Source organism: Lycorma delicatula, chromosome 3 (genome assembly GCF_047948215.1).
Source record: "Lycorma delicatula isolate Av1 chromosome 3, ASM4794821v1, whole genome shotgun sequence".
Lineage (NCBI taxonomy): Eukaryota > Metazoa > Arthropoda > Insecta > Hemiptera > Fulgoridae > Lycorma > Lycorma delicatula.
In genome coordinates, this window is record NC_134457.1 from 187,134,937 (window position 1) to 187,148,634 (window position 13,698).

The window sequence follows — 13,698 nt, forward strand, 5'->3', positions numbered from 1 at the left end:
AATAGGTAACTGATAAGATTATCAAACTTATGGATCAAAGTTGTAGTAATAGAAATAAAAATATAAGCAATTATAGGAGGCTTTATTGGGAGAATAGACAGGAGGTAAGAAAAGTAAAAGCAAGATTGTTTACTTTTAAGTGTGCTGAAATTGAAAACTATGAATATAATCACAATTTATTTAACTTGCATTAAATGTTAAGGAAACAGCTGGTTCACAATGAGGGAATTTACTTTCATATCTACAAGACAATTGTGGTAGTAGAATCATTTACATTAATACTCGGTTAACACTGTGGGAAGAATATATCTCAAGAGATATTTGAGGATAATAAATCTGTCTTGTGCTATAGATGCAATATCATTCCTGTCAATTACTGAGCAAGAATTTGTTTAAGCAGCACAATTAGCAAAAATGGGAACGCAAATAGTCCTGATGAACTGAGCAATGAAATAATGAAACTATTAAGATCTAATGGTAAACATTGAAAATGCTTATTAACTCCATCTGCGAGACTGATATTTTGTTGCAAAGACTTTTTATGATAAAAATTTATTATTACTGTAAAGAAAAACAGTACCCTGAAATGTAATGGTTATCAGACAATTAGGTTAATGAGTCATGTCCTAAAAGTATTCTTGTGTGTGTGTTGGATGGTTGAACATATACAAACACTGAAGAGAATTGCAGAGTTCAATTTGATTTTTGAAATTTTTTGAGGATGATAGGCACTTTGGTGTGTTCAGTTTCTGGTTTAAAGATGTTGGGATGTCAGTCATGGTGCGCAGGTGTTAATCATGATGAACTGCCTGATGAAAATTATCGCAATTACCAATTTATAATACCATCAAACTGTTGTCTATTATATTGATAAAATGTATATTATATTATAGATATCTATATTCTCAGGAGATTTTTAATCAAGCACTTGCTGAGGCAACAAAAGGAATTATCTATCATTAATGGTGTAACTCTTGAATTATGTTCCGATTTTTTAATGACACTTTAATCATTGCTGATTTGAATGAGGCTCTACAGATATTAGTAAACAATGTTAGTGCTGTTTGTGAACAGAATGGATTGAGATAGACTGCTGACAAAACTAATATATGATTACCAGTAAGCACAGTATTCTTTTGGACAGGTCCTGTAAACGGTGGTAACATGGTAAGAGAAGATCAATCAGCGGAAATTAAAATATGGATTGCTGTGTGGTTAGGATAGGATTAGTCATTAGAGTGTCTTCATTTATGACAAATCTTTAAACACTATTAAGAGAAGGAAATTTAATTCATTTAATTCAAGAAGGAATTATTCTGGGTGAGCTTGGCCCTGGTAGAAAAACATTTTTAAGAATCTCAGACAGTGGTTCAGGTTGTCTGCAAATGAAGTATTTTGAGCAGCTGTTAAAGATGATGAGGACAACTTAAAGTGTGATATCAGTAATTATTGTTGGCTATCAACAACGGCACAACAAGAAGATGAAATGTAGATTATCAAGAAAAAAATAAAAAAATTTAAATAATTGAACAATTTTGTCTACTGTGGATAAAAATAGTTCGGTACACATGTGCCAGGTAGTAGGTTATTCTCTGAGCTTTTCAAGAAATCTTCAAGGCAGCTGGACAGAGCCACCTTTTAGTGATATAAGTTAATATGCTCTTTTTGTGATGTGCTGCATTGGTTTTTATTTTAAAAATTATCCCTATAATAATTAAAAAAACTCATTTCTAGATGAGATTAGTCAGAGATCCAAATTTTAATTGAAGCAGTTCTCGTAATATTCAGTTCAAATAATATGATTTGATTAAAAAAAATACATAAATCACCTTACGTAACTTAATTTCTTTTATGTGGCTTAAGTTTTTCTTTTTCTGTTTAGCCTCTGAAACCACCATCAGGATTACTTCAGAGGTTGAATGAGGTTGATATATACGAGTGTAAATGAAGTATAATCTTGTACAGTCTTAGGTTAACCAATTCTGAGATGGGTGGTTAATTGAAACCCAACCACCAAAGATTTTATGTGGCTTAAGTTTTTATAATAAAGGTTAACAATGGAAATACATATTTTCAAATCACATGTTTTTTTTTTTTAGGCTTTTCTATTTGACCTCTGTTATTTATTCCTGTTTGTTGGTGTGGATTATATACTAATATAATGTCTTAGAAATAATATTTCAGATTTTATTAATGCTGTAAAATAACTTTTATAACAATTATTCATTTGTTTATAAATAACCTGCATTTATATTTTAAAGTTTTATCTAATTGTTACTGACTCCTATAATAGGATAAAGTTATATCATGTAAGTTTTTCTATTACAGTATTAAATAAACTCATGAAAGTAAATCCTTCATTGCAGCTAAATAATATTAATGAATAAGTAATTATAATATGGCTAATTTAGAGGTATGTTTAAATGCGTTTTTTGTGGCATTTAATAAAGAACAAAACAAATAATGCAACATTCTTAATACAATAAATAAATTTAGTGTATTAAAAATGAAATGAAATTATTTTGTTTTGAATAGTTTTACATTTATTAAACAAAAATGGTATTAAGATGGGTGAAAATTTAAATAAATAGTAGTTAAACTAAAAACATACTTTAATGTTGTAAGTTATAACATTTTATAATGTTCAGTAGTGATAAGATGTGATTTTTTTCTATGCGTATATAAAACAAAGATTGTTAATGCTTGTGGATTTGTATTTTAGACAAGTGTTTTGACTGTTACACTGCTATGAAGAGAGCTTTCAATATAAGCTCTTTCCATTTATAATTCTTTTCTTTTTTTGAAGCTGCATCCTATTATGCAGAACACTATGTGTAGTCAAAGAAGTTCATTTTACATTTCTGACACTTTTTTATCTAACGGCATAATGTTCTAACATTGGTCAAATGTAATGTAACTTCAAAGATAAGAATGAATACTTGAAAGCTTTGCTAGCAATGTAGAATTTAAATTTACCAATAATGTCATGGATGCAATCACAAATCCATCAATGTTGACAAAAACCTTAATATTCTATACATTCACAAAAAAGGACTACACTTGGAACATTATGAAATATATATAATTGCATAAAAAAACATCGAACAATATAGTAAATAACCAATATACAATATGCTAAATAAAAAGACTCAATCCAAATCCAGCCAAGTTTTTGATCACAAGCATTATATTGTATTTATAAAATTTGGTTTGGTGTGTTGTTTACTAGTTTAAAAGTTCATTTACTAGTTTAGTTCATTTACTAGTTTTACAAGTTTACTAGTTTAAAATAATTTTCTTCATTGAACACCATGAACAAAAGATACTAAGAAATAATGGATGTAGTAATTCTATTCAGAATATTCACGTAATTCTCTATCTAATACAAAATATAATTTTATACATTACAACATTTCTGATATAGTATGGAAAAAGTCAAAATATATTATTAAAAAAAAAAACAGAATAATAAATTAAGAAGGAAGTATATGAGTACTAAAAATAAAGTTATAAAAATCTTAAAGTTTATTAAAAACAAATTTTTCAGAGAAAGATTTTCAATTAACTTATAAATTTTTTTTTCATATTTTAGTTTAGTATACAACAAGATAAATAAAGGAAAGCTGTTCAAAACAAAACAAAAGTGCAAAAAGGGGAAAAGGTTTTGTTCCCTTCTTGGCCAAGACAATACTAAAAGAAAAACTTCTGACTGTTTATACAACAAAACTTTTCAGCTCATCCCAAGATAAGCTAAGCTACTCCATCTTCCTTCTTAGAGATGAGACAACCCATATTAAGGGTACCCTTTCTGCTAATTGAAATAAATAGCTCTCTCTCCATTTCTCACACCACTTCAAACTGTGTTGAAATATACAACACAAGAGTTCAAGTATAACTTTGAATTGGGTTCTAATGTCATCAAGTAATATATATTTAAGAATATAAACAACTTTTAAAAGTTTATTTCTTTCTCAGATTTATTAATAACTCAATGAAAAGCAAAATAATTTTTCATATACATTTATAGTAAAAAGAAACTATACATTTTGAGGATGTGGGTATTCAAAGTATGAGTAGTAATAAAATATCCAAAATAAGGATGATTATAAAGTTTACAAATATACTACTATAACATTCTTGATATAATATAAAAAAGCAAGAATTAATTGTACCAATAATAAATGAGAATGTCATACAAGTATTATAATAAAAGGCACATAACTATATTCACAATCATATAAGGATATAGGCATTACTCTTTAAGAAACAAAATATATTTACAGCTATTTTAAATAATACAATATTATTACTGAATGACAATTTTTCTACTATTCTTTAGAATTTAAAAATTATTGACAGAAGACAAATAAAGATGTAAAATTGTTTCATTTTATCAAAGAGAATTCTTCACAGAACTATGAAAACATAAAGCCAGATCTTTTACAAAATCAGAAATGTTCTCTGGATTTGATTCTTTACATCTTTTTTAAAATTCTTGTTATGTCTTTGGATATAAAGCTTTATTTTATCTATTTTAAAGTTTTTCCATTCATATTTATTTGTTCAATAGCTCACTGGACCAGTGGTTAACTTGTCGCAAATCATTTTTTAATAGCTGATTTTGAAAGTCAAAGGTTCTGTCATTCAAATCTTGGTAACGTTAGTTGCTTTTAACAGATTTGAATTCTAGACAGTGGATTCTGGTGTACTTTGGTGGTTGGGGTTCAATTAACCGCACATCTCAGGATTGGTCAGCCTGAGTGTCTACAAGACTACAACTCATTTACATGTCATACATATCATCTTCATTTTATTGGATTGTGAAGGGGTTTATAATTAATTGTTCACTAGTGAACAGATTGCAATGTACATATTAGAACAAAAAAAATTTATTCAATCTAAGATGAAATATTAAATCATTTACTTGTCTCAATTAATTTTGTCATTTTTAACAAAATTCTAATACATAATTTTTAAATGGTAATAAATATGTCACGTTTTTCCTTTTAATAAACATTTTTAAACATTGTAAACATTTTTTGTAATATTATAACTCAATTTCTTTTACAAAATAACACTAACATAAACAAAATGCACATGCTTACTCTTCTATTATCTTAAAACTGAGAGTAGTTGGAGGAATCTGTTTTACCCATTTTCAACTTAGGAAAGTTTTATAATCATTTTTCCATCAGGTGATTGACAGAAAATTTTACTGAACAATATTAAGAAGTCACAAAAAAGCATGTTCTTAGCATTAATGACATTATGAAACCTAATAAAAAGCAGTACTAGAACGGCATTCTGGCATGCATTTCTGTGAATATGTTTACATCACAGCACAATTATCACAACAGCTGATGATTAGAGATGTTATTAATATCACACTTAACCCACCAACAGTAAATAGTGGTGATGATTGTATTTTGAACAGGTGATAAAGAAATATAAATTTATAATATTAACAAAATCATTATAGACAACTACATAAAGCAGATCCTGCGGAACCATCAGTTAATTGTAAATTTTGATTAGAACTGCAGCTGATGACAAATAATATATAAACTTGACTGCAATGCTTTGTAAATATAAAGTAATTAAAATATAAGGTTAGTTAAAATTTTTAGCATTTTTTTTTTACTATTTTATAATTATTTCAAATGTTATTCATTATACAACTTGATTAATCCTCTTATTACTGACTGAATTGATTTCTGTAAAATAAATCTAATTAAATTCTTTTTTAAATTCATCTCATAATGCACTCAGTCAATGGCATCATCTTCAGTGATACTAATTTAATTGTTTTCTATTCTGCCATTAACTGGTGTTATTGCTGATGTATCTTTTCATGTCAGGACAACATGCAGTTGGTATGTGGTTTTAAAGTGTATTAGATCTAAATTGAACTTACATTTATTAAATTGCTATTTTGTATCAAGTGAGCTAAAGTCATTTTCCCAAATTACTATTATATTGAAGCATAAAACTTTCTGCTGTTTTGTATACTTAAATACCATTATTCTGAATACAGACATAAAAATGAACCAAACCCAATAGTTGAATTATATCAGCAAATTGCTACGAACTCAAAATGAATATTTCTCATCTGCTACAGGATTTAAATCTCTAATTCGGGAAGCTGATTTTTGGCCAATCAAAATTTCTATAACATTTTATGGGTTACAATGTAGTCTTTTTTATGTGTAGAATATCAAGGTAGTTGTGATTATGTGTGATGATTTTCTTCTATGAGGTGGTTGCTAAATATTGATTCTATCTGGATTACAGACTACTCTTATGTATTTATTATACCTTTATTTGAAATTGTAAGCCATTTGTTCATCAATAGTTTAATTGGAGCAGTTTAGTTTATGTATGGTAATTTTATTTTGTATATGATCAAATGCCTTTGTTGAACAAACCCATTTCAAATCTTATTTAATTTTAATTTCATCTGAAATATGTGTATTTCCAAAAAAAAACTACAAATAAAATCAGCTGACATCAAAAAGAAACAGTTCAATTTCTCATTGAAGATGGAAGTTGTAAATATAATTTTTATTCACTAAATTATATAAATTTAACAACTATTATACTAAAATAAACTGATTCAGTTTGTTATTAAAAATTAATTGTAATTTTAACAGCTTATCATTACGAAAAAAAAAATCATTAGTTAACAAGTTATTGTTATTACTAGCCTAAGAAAACAAGTCAGAACAAATGTTTAGGCAAACATCTGAACTAAAAATACAATTAAAATGTAAATTATATGAATGTTACATTAAGTTATTAGATAGATTAAATATCAAGCAGAATCATTTATTATAAATTTCCTCTTCTCAAGCTTATTTACTTTTCTTGCAAAATTTTACAGTTATCTTAATGTTTAATTTAATATTCATTACAGCTTTATAGTACTGAAAGGTAATTTAGCAGAAGCTATATTTTATTGCATGCATAATTAATATCACTATTTATGGCATTTCTGAGGAAGGAGATTACATTATCAACAATAGAGTGGTGGAATTAAAATATACACATTAAATATATAATTACAAAAAAAATCCTTTAAGTTAAAATACTTAATAAGAAAACTGCCAAATATAGAAGAAAAGATTATTTGTCTCTTAGCAGTCATTTTTCTACCAAGGCACATGTATTATACAATTATTGCATGTAATGTAACCAATAATTAAGTTGCTCTTAGGCCATTATTATAACAATAAAGTCCATATGCAAAAAAAATGTAAACACAATTGCATAAGTAGATATTTCTGCATGAAATTATGAGTTCTTTAGATAGATATTTTATAAATAAAAGAACAAAATGAACTCTGATAATTAATAAACTAATGAGTTCAAAGATCAAGAATAATTGTATAATAAACACACCTGAAAAAACTTATTCATAATTTTTTTTTTAGTACATTAATTGTATTATTACAATTTTTATAAAAAATTAGGCATTTTTTTAATAAAAACCTTATTTTACATCAACCAGATTGTCATTTGAAAATAACATTTATCCCATTTTTTTGTCTTAAAGAAATAAGCCAATTTAAATTTTTTAAACTGAAAATATTAAGTATAAATTATTTTAAAAAAAATTGGATATTGTTTAAAAATAAATTAAGAATAATATTAATTTACCTATGAACAACAAAATGTTTATGTAAATGGTTAACAGCAGAGAAAAGTTGGGCAGCATATTTCCGAGATTGGTTCTCTGGTAGATGTCCAGAAGGTTGCATTGAAAGGTAAGTGTTAAAGTCTCTACCGGTTACTAGTTCTGTTATAATATAGTAAAAATCTTCATGCTGCAATTTAAAACAAATATTAATATCTTTCAAGCCTAAATGGTTTTTTTTTTATAAAATATAAATTGAATAATTGAAGAAATAAATGTTTTTCTTGAAAATATGTTAAAAATCTCATAAAAAAGTTAAGGTATTTACCATTTTTTTAAGGAAGTAGATACACATTAAACTACTTTTTTTGTTAAACTACAGAATGTGTGAATATACTTTAAAAAATAATGTAAAAATTCATCAGATTTTTATGAAATCTATTAAAATTATAAAATTTTCCATATTAAGTGTAATTGTAAAAATAAAATCACTTTATCTTTTTGATGTTGCTGTCTTGGTCTTACATAAAATTTTTTACCATTGAAATAAGTAATTTATTGTCCTCAAAATACCTGGAAAAAGACCATGATGCAACAGATTTTCAGTATATCTAATTCTGTCATCCTTACCTGTTCTGAAGAGGATGAATAAAACAAGAATTGGATTACCTTTCCATTTAGTGCTTTCTTAAACAAAAATAAAGCTTCTATCATTTGGTTTTTTAATGTCACCTGCAGTTTTATTATCCATAATATATGTTAAAACGTTTTTATTAATTGTCATCTTGATAAAAATGAGGCAATATGAAACCACATAACTCTTCACATTTCCTAGCAATACAGTCATGGGATGCTTGTTATTCTTGAAAATAGTAATCAGACCAAATATGAGTTACAAGTAACTCATATTTGGTCTCCTACAATTTATGGGCTTTACCTTATATATTATATATATATATATATTTTTCGACACTAATTAGAACACTATAAAAATAAATTAAAACACTTTAATTCATTAAAATTGAAACGCTGATGGATTAATTTCATTCAAATAGTAATTAAGTGATTTTTTAATCCGCTTAAAAAAAAGAGAGATTCCAATTTGATACTTTTTTTTTGGTTGCCTACTAATAACATTACGCAAGTTATTAAGTTTCAAAAAAAAAAACGTTCGGCAAATTTTCTAAAAATGTTCATATTATCGCGTAAAGACAGACTTAGTGTAGCTTTACATTTACTCTGTAGTGAACAGCTGCCGAAAAACTAATTGTTTCTACGCGTTATTTATCTTATTTTTATGTAGACACTTTTTCGCCTATCGTGTTTTTTTGCGTACGGTTTTTTCTCAGACGAGCAGCGCATTCTCCTTTTTAGTAAATTAAGTACAACAACAAAATAAAATCAACTTTATAACGCACTAAAAATTAGCAAATAAAGTAGTATGAGTCCTCCTTCACGTTTAGTATAGCCTCTTGGCCCAATTTCGTAGCTTAAACAACAAAAGTTAAAATTTTATTTGTACAAATTAGAAATCTCTCTATTTTTCTTTTTAGCCTCCGGAATCTCCGGAGGCTGTATTACTTTACAGAATGAATGAGGATGATGTATAATGTATGAATGTAAATGAAGTGTAGTCTTACACAGTCTCAGGTCGACCATTCCTGAGATGTGTGATTAATTGAAACCCAACCACCAAAGAACACGGTATCCAATATTTAGTATTCAAATCCGTATAAAAGTAACTGCCTTTAATAGGATTTGAACCTTAGAACTTCGAAAGCTAATTTGCGATGACGAGTTAACCACTAGATCCGGTGAGTATAGTTAGAAATCTATTCTCACCAAAATTACTATTATTACCAATTTTGTATAACCAAATTTTACTGAAAATTTCTGTTTTATTTTACAAGTAAAAAAAATTATTAAAAATATACTGTTAGGGAGCTGTCACTGAAAAATTCTACACTCTACTAAAACCGCGGACGGTGGAAAATAAATTCATTCTCCGAATAGCGAATGACTTTGAACGGAAGAATTTGTCATAGCCTTTCTACATCAGAAAAAAAACATCTGTTTCCGGAGATCATGACGTCTTTACGCAAAGCACAAACTATTCAGAAATTCTTACTTCTTCACTGTAAGCAACATAGTTATCCCTACTTTCAAAAAAACACAGAAAAACAGATTATTTTATCTAATTTACATTATTTTATTTTATTAGCTTTTCTTAGCTAATAAATGATGTACAATAAGATTGCTAATAGCAAAACATTTTCATGTTCTGGAAATATTAACTATTGCTGGAGAGGTTATGAAGCCTTCTATAGAATTTGTTTTAATGCGTAAAAAAAATCCTTTTTTATTCACGCTGAAGAAGTATAACTTCTTACGTGCGTACATAAGTACACTCGAGCTTTTTTTTAACTAATGAGTTTTTAAAACACTATTTTTCTTGGATCCGGATTCTTCCGCTATATTTATTAATCACGAATTTTTTTAGTCGTCGACAAATTAAGGGCTAGCATTTTCATATTTGCTTTTAAACTTTCACAGAGTTCAAAAAATTGAAATTTAAACAGATTTTAATAATATAATTTATTTTCTACTTTTTAATGCTGTATCGAAACTGAATTTTTATTTAAATTTATTTAATTTATCAATTATTATTTTAATTATATCGTTTAATTAAACTGAAAAATAAATAGTATTGTAATGCGTCAATGTTTTTAATTATATTACTAATATAACAACAATATTATTGTTATGTTTAACTTAATTATTAGGAAGTATTGTCATTTATTTTAGTCTGTTTACTTTCTAAGGAAAATTTATTGAGCTTATATAGATATTTAAACTAGGTTTTTATCATTTATGTTCTTTATTTGTTTAGGATATTATTATAATTTATTTTTAATATAACGCAATATTTCAAAGAATTTTTTTTTTAAATAGCGGTATAATATTTATTTTCTTTTCATTTATGATTATGCTAGTCTGAAGATGATTGCTATCTAGTAATATTTTTTATAATAACTAAAATTAATTATCCGAAGTAGGCAGCATGTAAGAGCAAATAAGGGTTGACGCAACACAGATCGGAAGTATCTGTATCTGGCAGCATTAGCGATGCAATAAGGTGTGGTCGTAAAGACGAAAGAGATCAAGTGCTGAGTTATATCACATGTGTAGTCTATTGCCGGCACGCCCGGTCGGTCGCTGCAGTGGTCGGCGGATCAGCGAGTGGCCGAAGGGACGGCCACTGGGCGAGGCGGCCGCATCGGTTCTGTCGAGGCGTTTAGAGAAAACGCCTTATTCAATGATGATTGATATGGGCCCACCCTTTTTTCCAGTCAAACGTTTTATTAATAATTCTTCACATAATATTACTTAAGTAATTTCTATTGTCTATTACATTATTTAAACTAAATCATTCCTCACTTCTTAAAAGGCTAAAATATTTTACTTGTAATCTGATGATCGAAGAATACAAACAAGAGGGAAACTCCCTTTTGAGTATCCTTTAAAATGAAGATAACCGTACAATAGGCTTTAAACATTATGTGACAAGTAAAACATAAACTTAGTGTTAAAAATGAGAATACATTTGATTATTATGATAAGGTAAATCAACTTATTCAAAGAAATAAATATTATAAAGTGGACAAATAAACTATATAATACCAACTGAAATCATATTTTTTGTAAACATGTTACTTAACAAGAAGCAGGACAGATAGATAACACAAAAGGTTTCTGCATTGCAGAAATGTAGTGTGAATCACTTTCATGTATGGATGATTAATGTAAGTTCATTGGTTAATTAAGTTTTAGGATGCCTAAAGACTATCAATGATGTGTGGAAAATTAATTCTTAATGTCACATGTTGGCAGCAATGAACGAGTATACAATTTCATTTGGAAACAATTTTTCTTCATGATTACACTTATTCTAATTACTTTTATTATAAAAAAACTAAAATTAAGGAAATCAACTTCATTTCTTCCTTTTATTTTGATTTAAATGTGATATGTATTCTCACAACAAGTTGTAGCTATGAATGGAATTTAATAACTGAAGAGGCCTAGGAATAAATAGGATTCGTGGTGTGTTACTACTATTTTTGGTTGTATATTTACTAGTGACCAATTAGAAAGGTTGACATCAATATAAATAAAAGAACATTAAACCAACATTTATTGAAAAGAATATGTAAATTCAAAGCCTTCACTGTTTTTTAATAATAGCAGTTACATAAGTTTGGAATAACTTCGAAAGAGAGATACTGAAAATGATTGAAGTACACAAAATACAAATTCAATATTGGCTAAAAAAAAAACAAAGCTATGGTCCTGTAAAGGAACTACCAGAAAAACTGTAAAAAACAAAACAAAGATTAAAATAAGAATCCATTGATTCTTAAAAAGTTACAGAACAAATATAACATTAAAAACAAGAATGTGGTTAAAATAAATAATTTATAGATACATTAATTTAAAACAAACTGAAAGAAAGTGTGTAAATCTTTTACAAAACCACATACTATTAGGATGGATTACAGCACTGAATTATGGTGCATGTAATCTGTTCAATACAATTTGGTGGAGAAATTGATTTATTCATTGCCTAGGATTTCTGTGTGATTAGGAACCCAGCCAAATGACACATGTACTGCAAAATGCTGTATGAATGAAAATTATTACTGGGTGTACAATGAATACATAATAAAGTCTGTGAATTTATAATTTAATTTAAACTGCCATTCACTTACTGAATAGCAGCATACAAATAATATGAGTAAGCATTCATGAAAGATTTAAGGCTATAAGTATGGCAAAAAGTTTAAGAGTAAATATCTTGATAAGTGAGAATGAATTTCTATGACATCATTGAGAATTTCATTGATTTTTTTAAATTTTGTGATACTGTTTTAAATACATTAATATTTCAAATTTTTGTGGTTTGAAACAAGACTAGACTTTGGAGATCAAATGATTCTAAGCATCTTTGAAATAATTTAAATTTTACTTTTTCTGATAGTAAAACATGCTTTGAAAATTGATGGTTTGAACAATTCCTATTTCAACACTTTAATCAATGGGTTTCTATTTAGACACTAAGATTAGTGGTGATTGGTAATTCATTACCTAATGTGAAGAATCAATTCCAGAATTTGGTGGGCCAAAGATTGAATCATTTATTACCTAATGACTTAATGTTTTTCCCTACACATTGGAAACTGTTTTTAATAATATACTGTTTCTGAAATATACTTGTACATTAATTTGTTATTGTACACTATCTCTCTAGCTCTTCGTATACCTGAGAGGCAAAGCATCTGAGGTACAATGGTGATAGTAAAAGCTCCTTTCTCCGATAGCAATAATGTTCATTATACAGTTAGTCTCTGCAGTAAAAAGAGTGAAAATGTCATGATTTACATGCTGATATGCAGGTGTATATTGGGTTCAGTGAAGAAGCCACAGAAAAACTTCATTTCTTACTTTCTTTGGTGAGCATGCCATAGGGTGGAAAATTGTTTTGTCTATTTTGGAAGTGGCATGACTCATGCCTAGTTGCCTGCAACTGTTTTGGAAGTCACATTCTTCATTTATACATATTCCTTTACGTAATGAAAGTGGATTTAAGTATATATAATTCTGGATGGATTATGAATTTTACTATTAAAAAACACAACACACTCATACCTTCACACACTCCCACACCACCAGACATACACATTACAATCTTATACTTATACTTTTTGTCTATCAGGGTGAGGTAAATTAGTTTAATTATTAGGGTAAGGTAAGTTAAACAATTATTTGAAATATTTCGGATAAATATGAAATATACGAGATGTGGCTATTAAATAACGAGAATAATGCTGTTGCAAAAAAACTGCGCATGCGCTAAATTCATATGACCGACAGCTGTGTAGCGAGAAGCCTTCTCTTTCGATTGTTGCCACTCCAGTTTCTGCAGACATTGGTCTGGCCGTGGCCTTCGTTTGGGTAACATCTGTTTTTTGTTTTGCCGAAAAAATTATAAGTGTTTTATTAGAGCA

The 13,698-nt window shown here is 27.7% G+C and overlaps 1 protein-coding gene across 1 annotated transcript in view; it reads right to left on the minus strand.

Annotated features, from left to right (window-relative positions):
- LOC142321053 (uncharacterized) overlaps positions 1–13,698 on the minus strand; it is a 660,534-nt gene that overhangs the window by 34,038 nt on the left and 612,798 nt on the right. The window contains exon 4 of the mRNA XM_075359059.1: positions 7,657–7,823. Within this exon, the coding sequence (XP_075215174.1) occupies positions 7,657–7,757 (101 nt within the window). The 5' untranslated portion in view covers positions 7,758–7,823. The remainder of the gene's footprint in view (positions 1–7,656; positions 7,824–13,698) is intronic.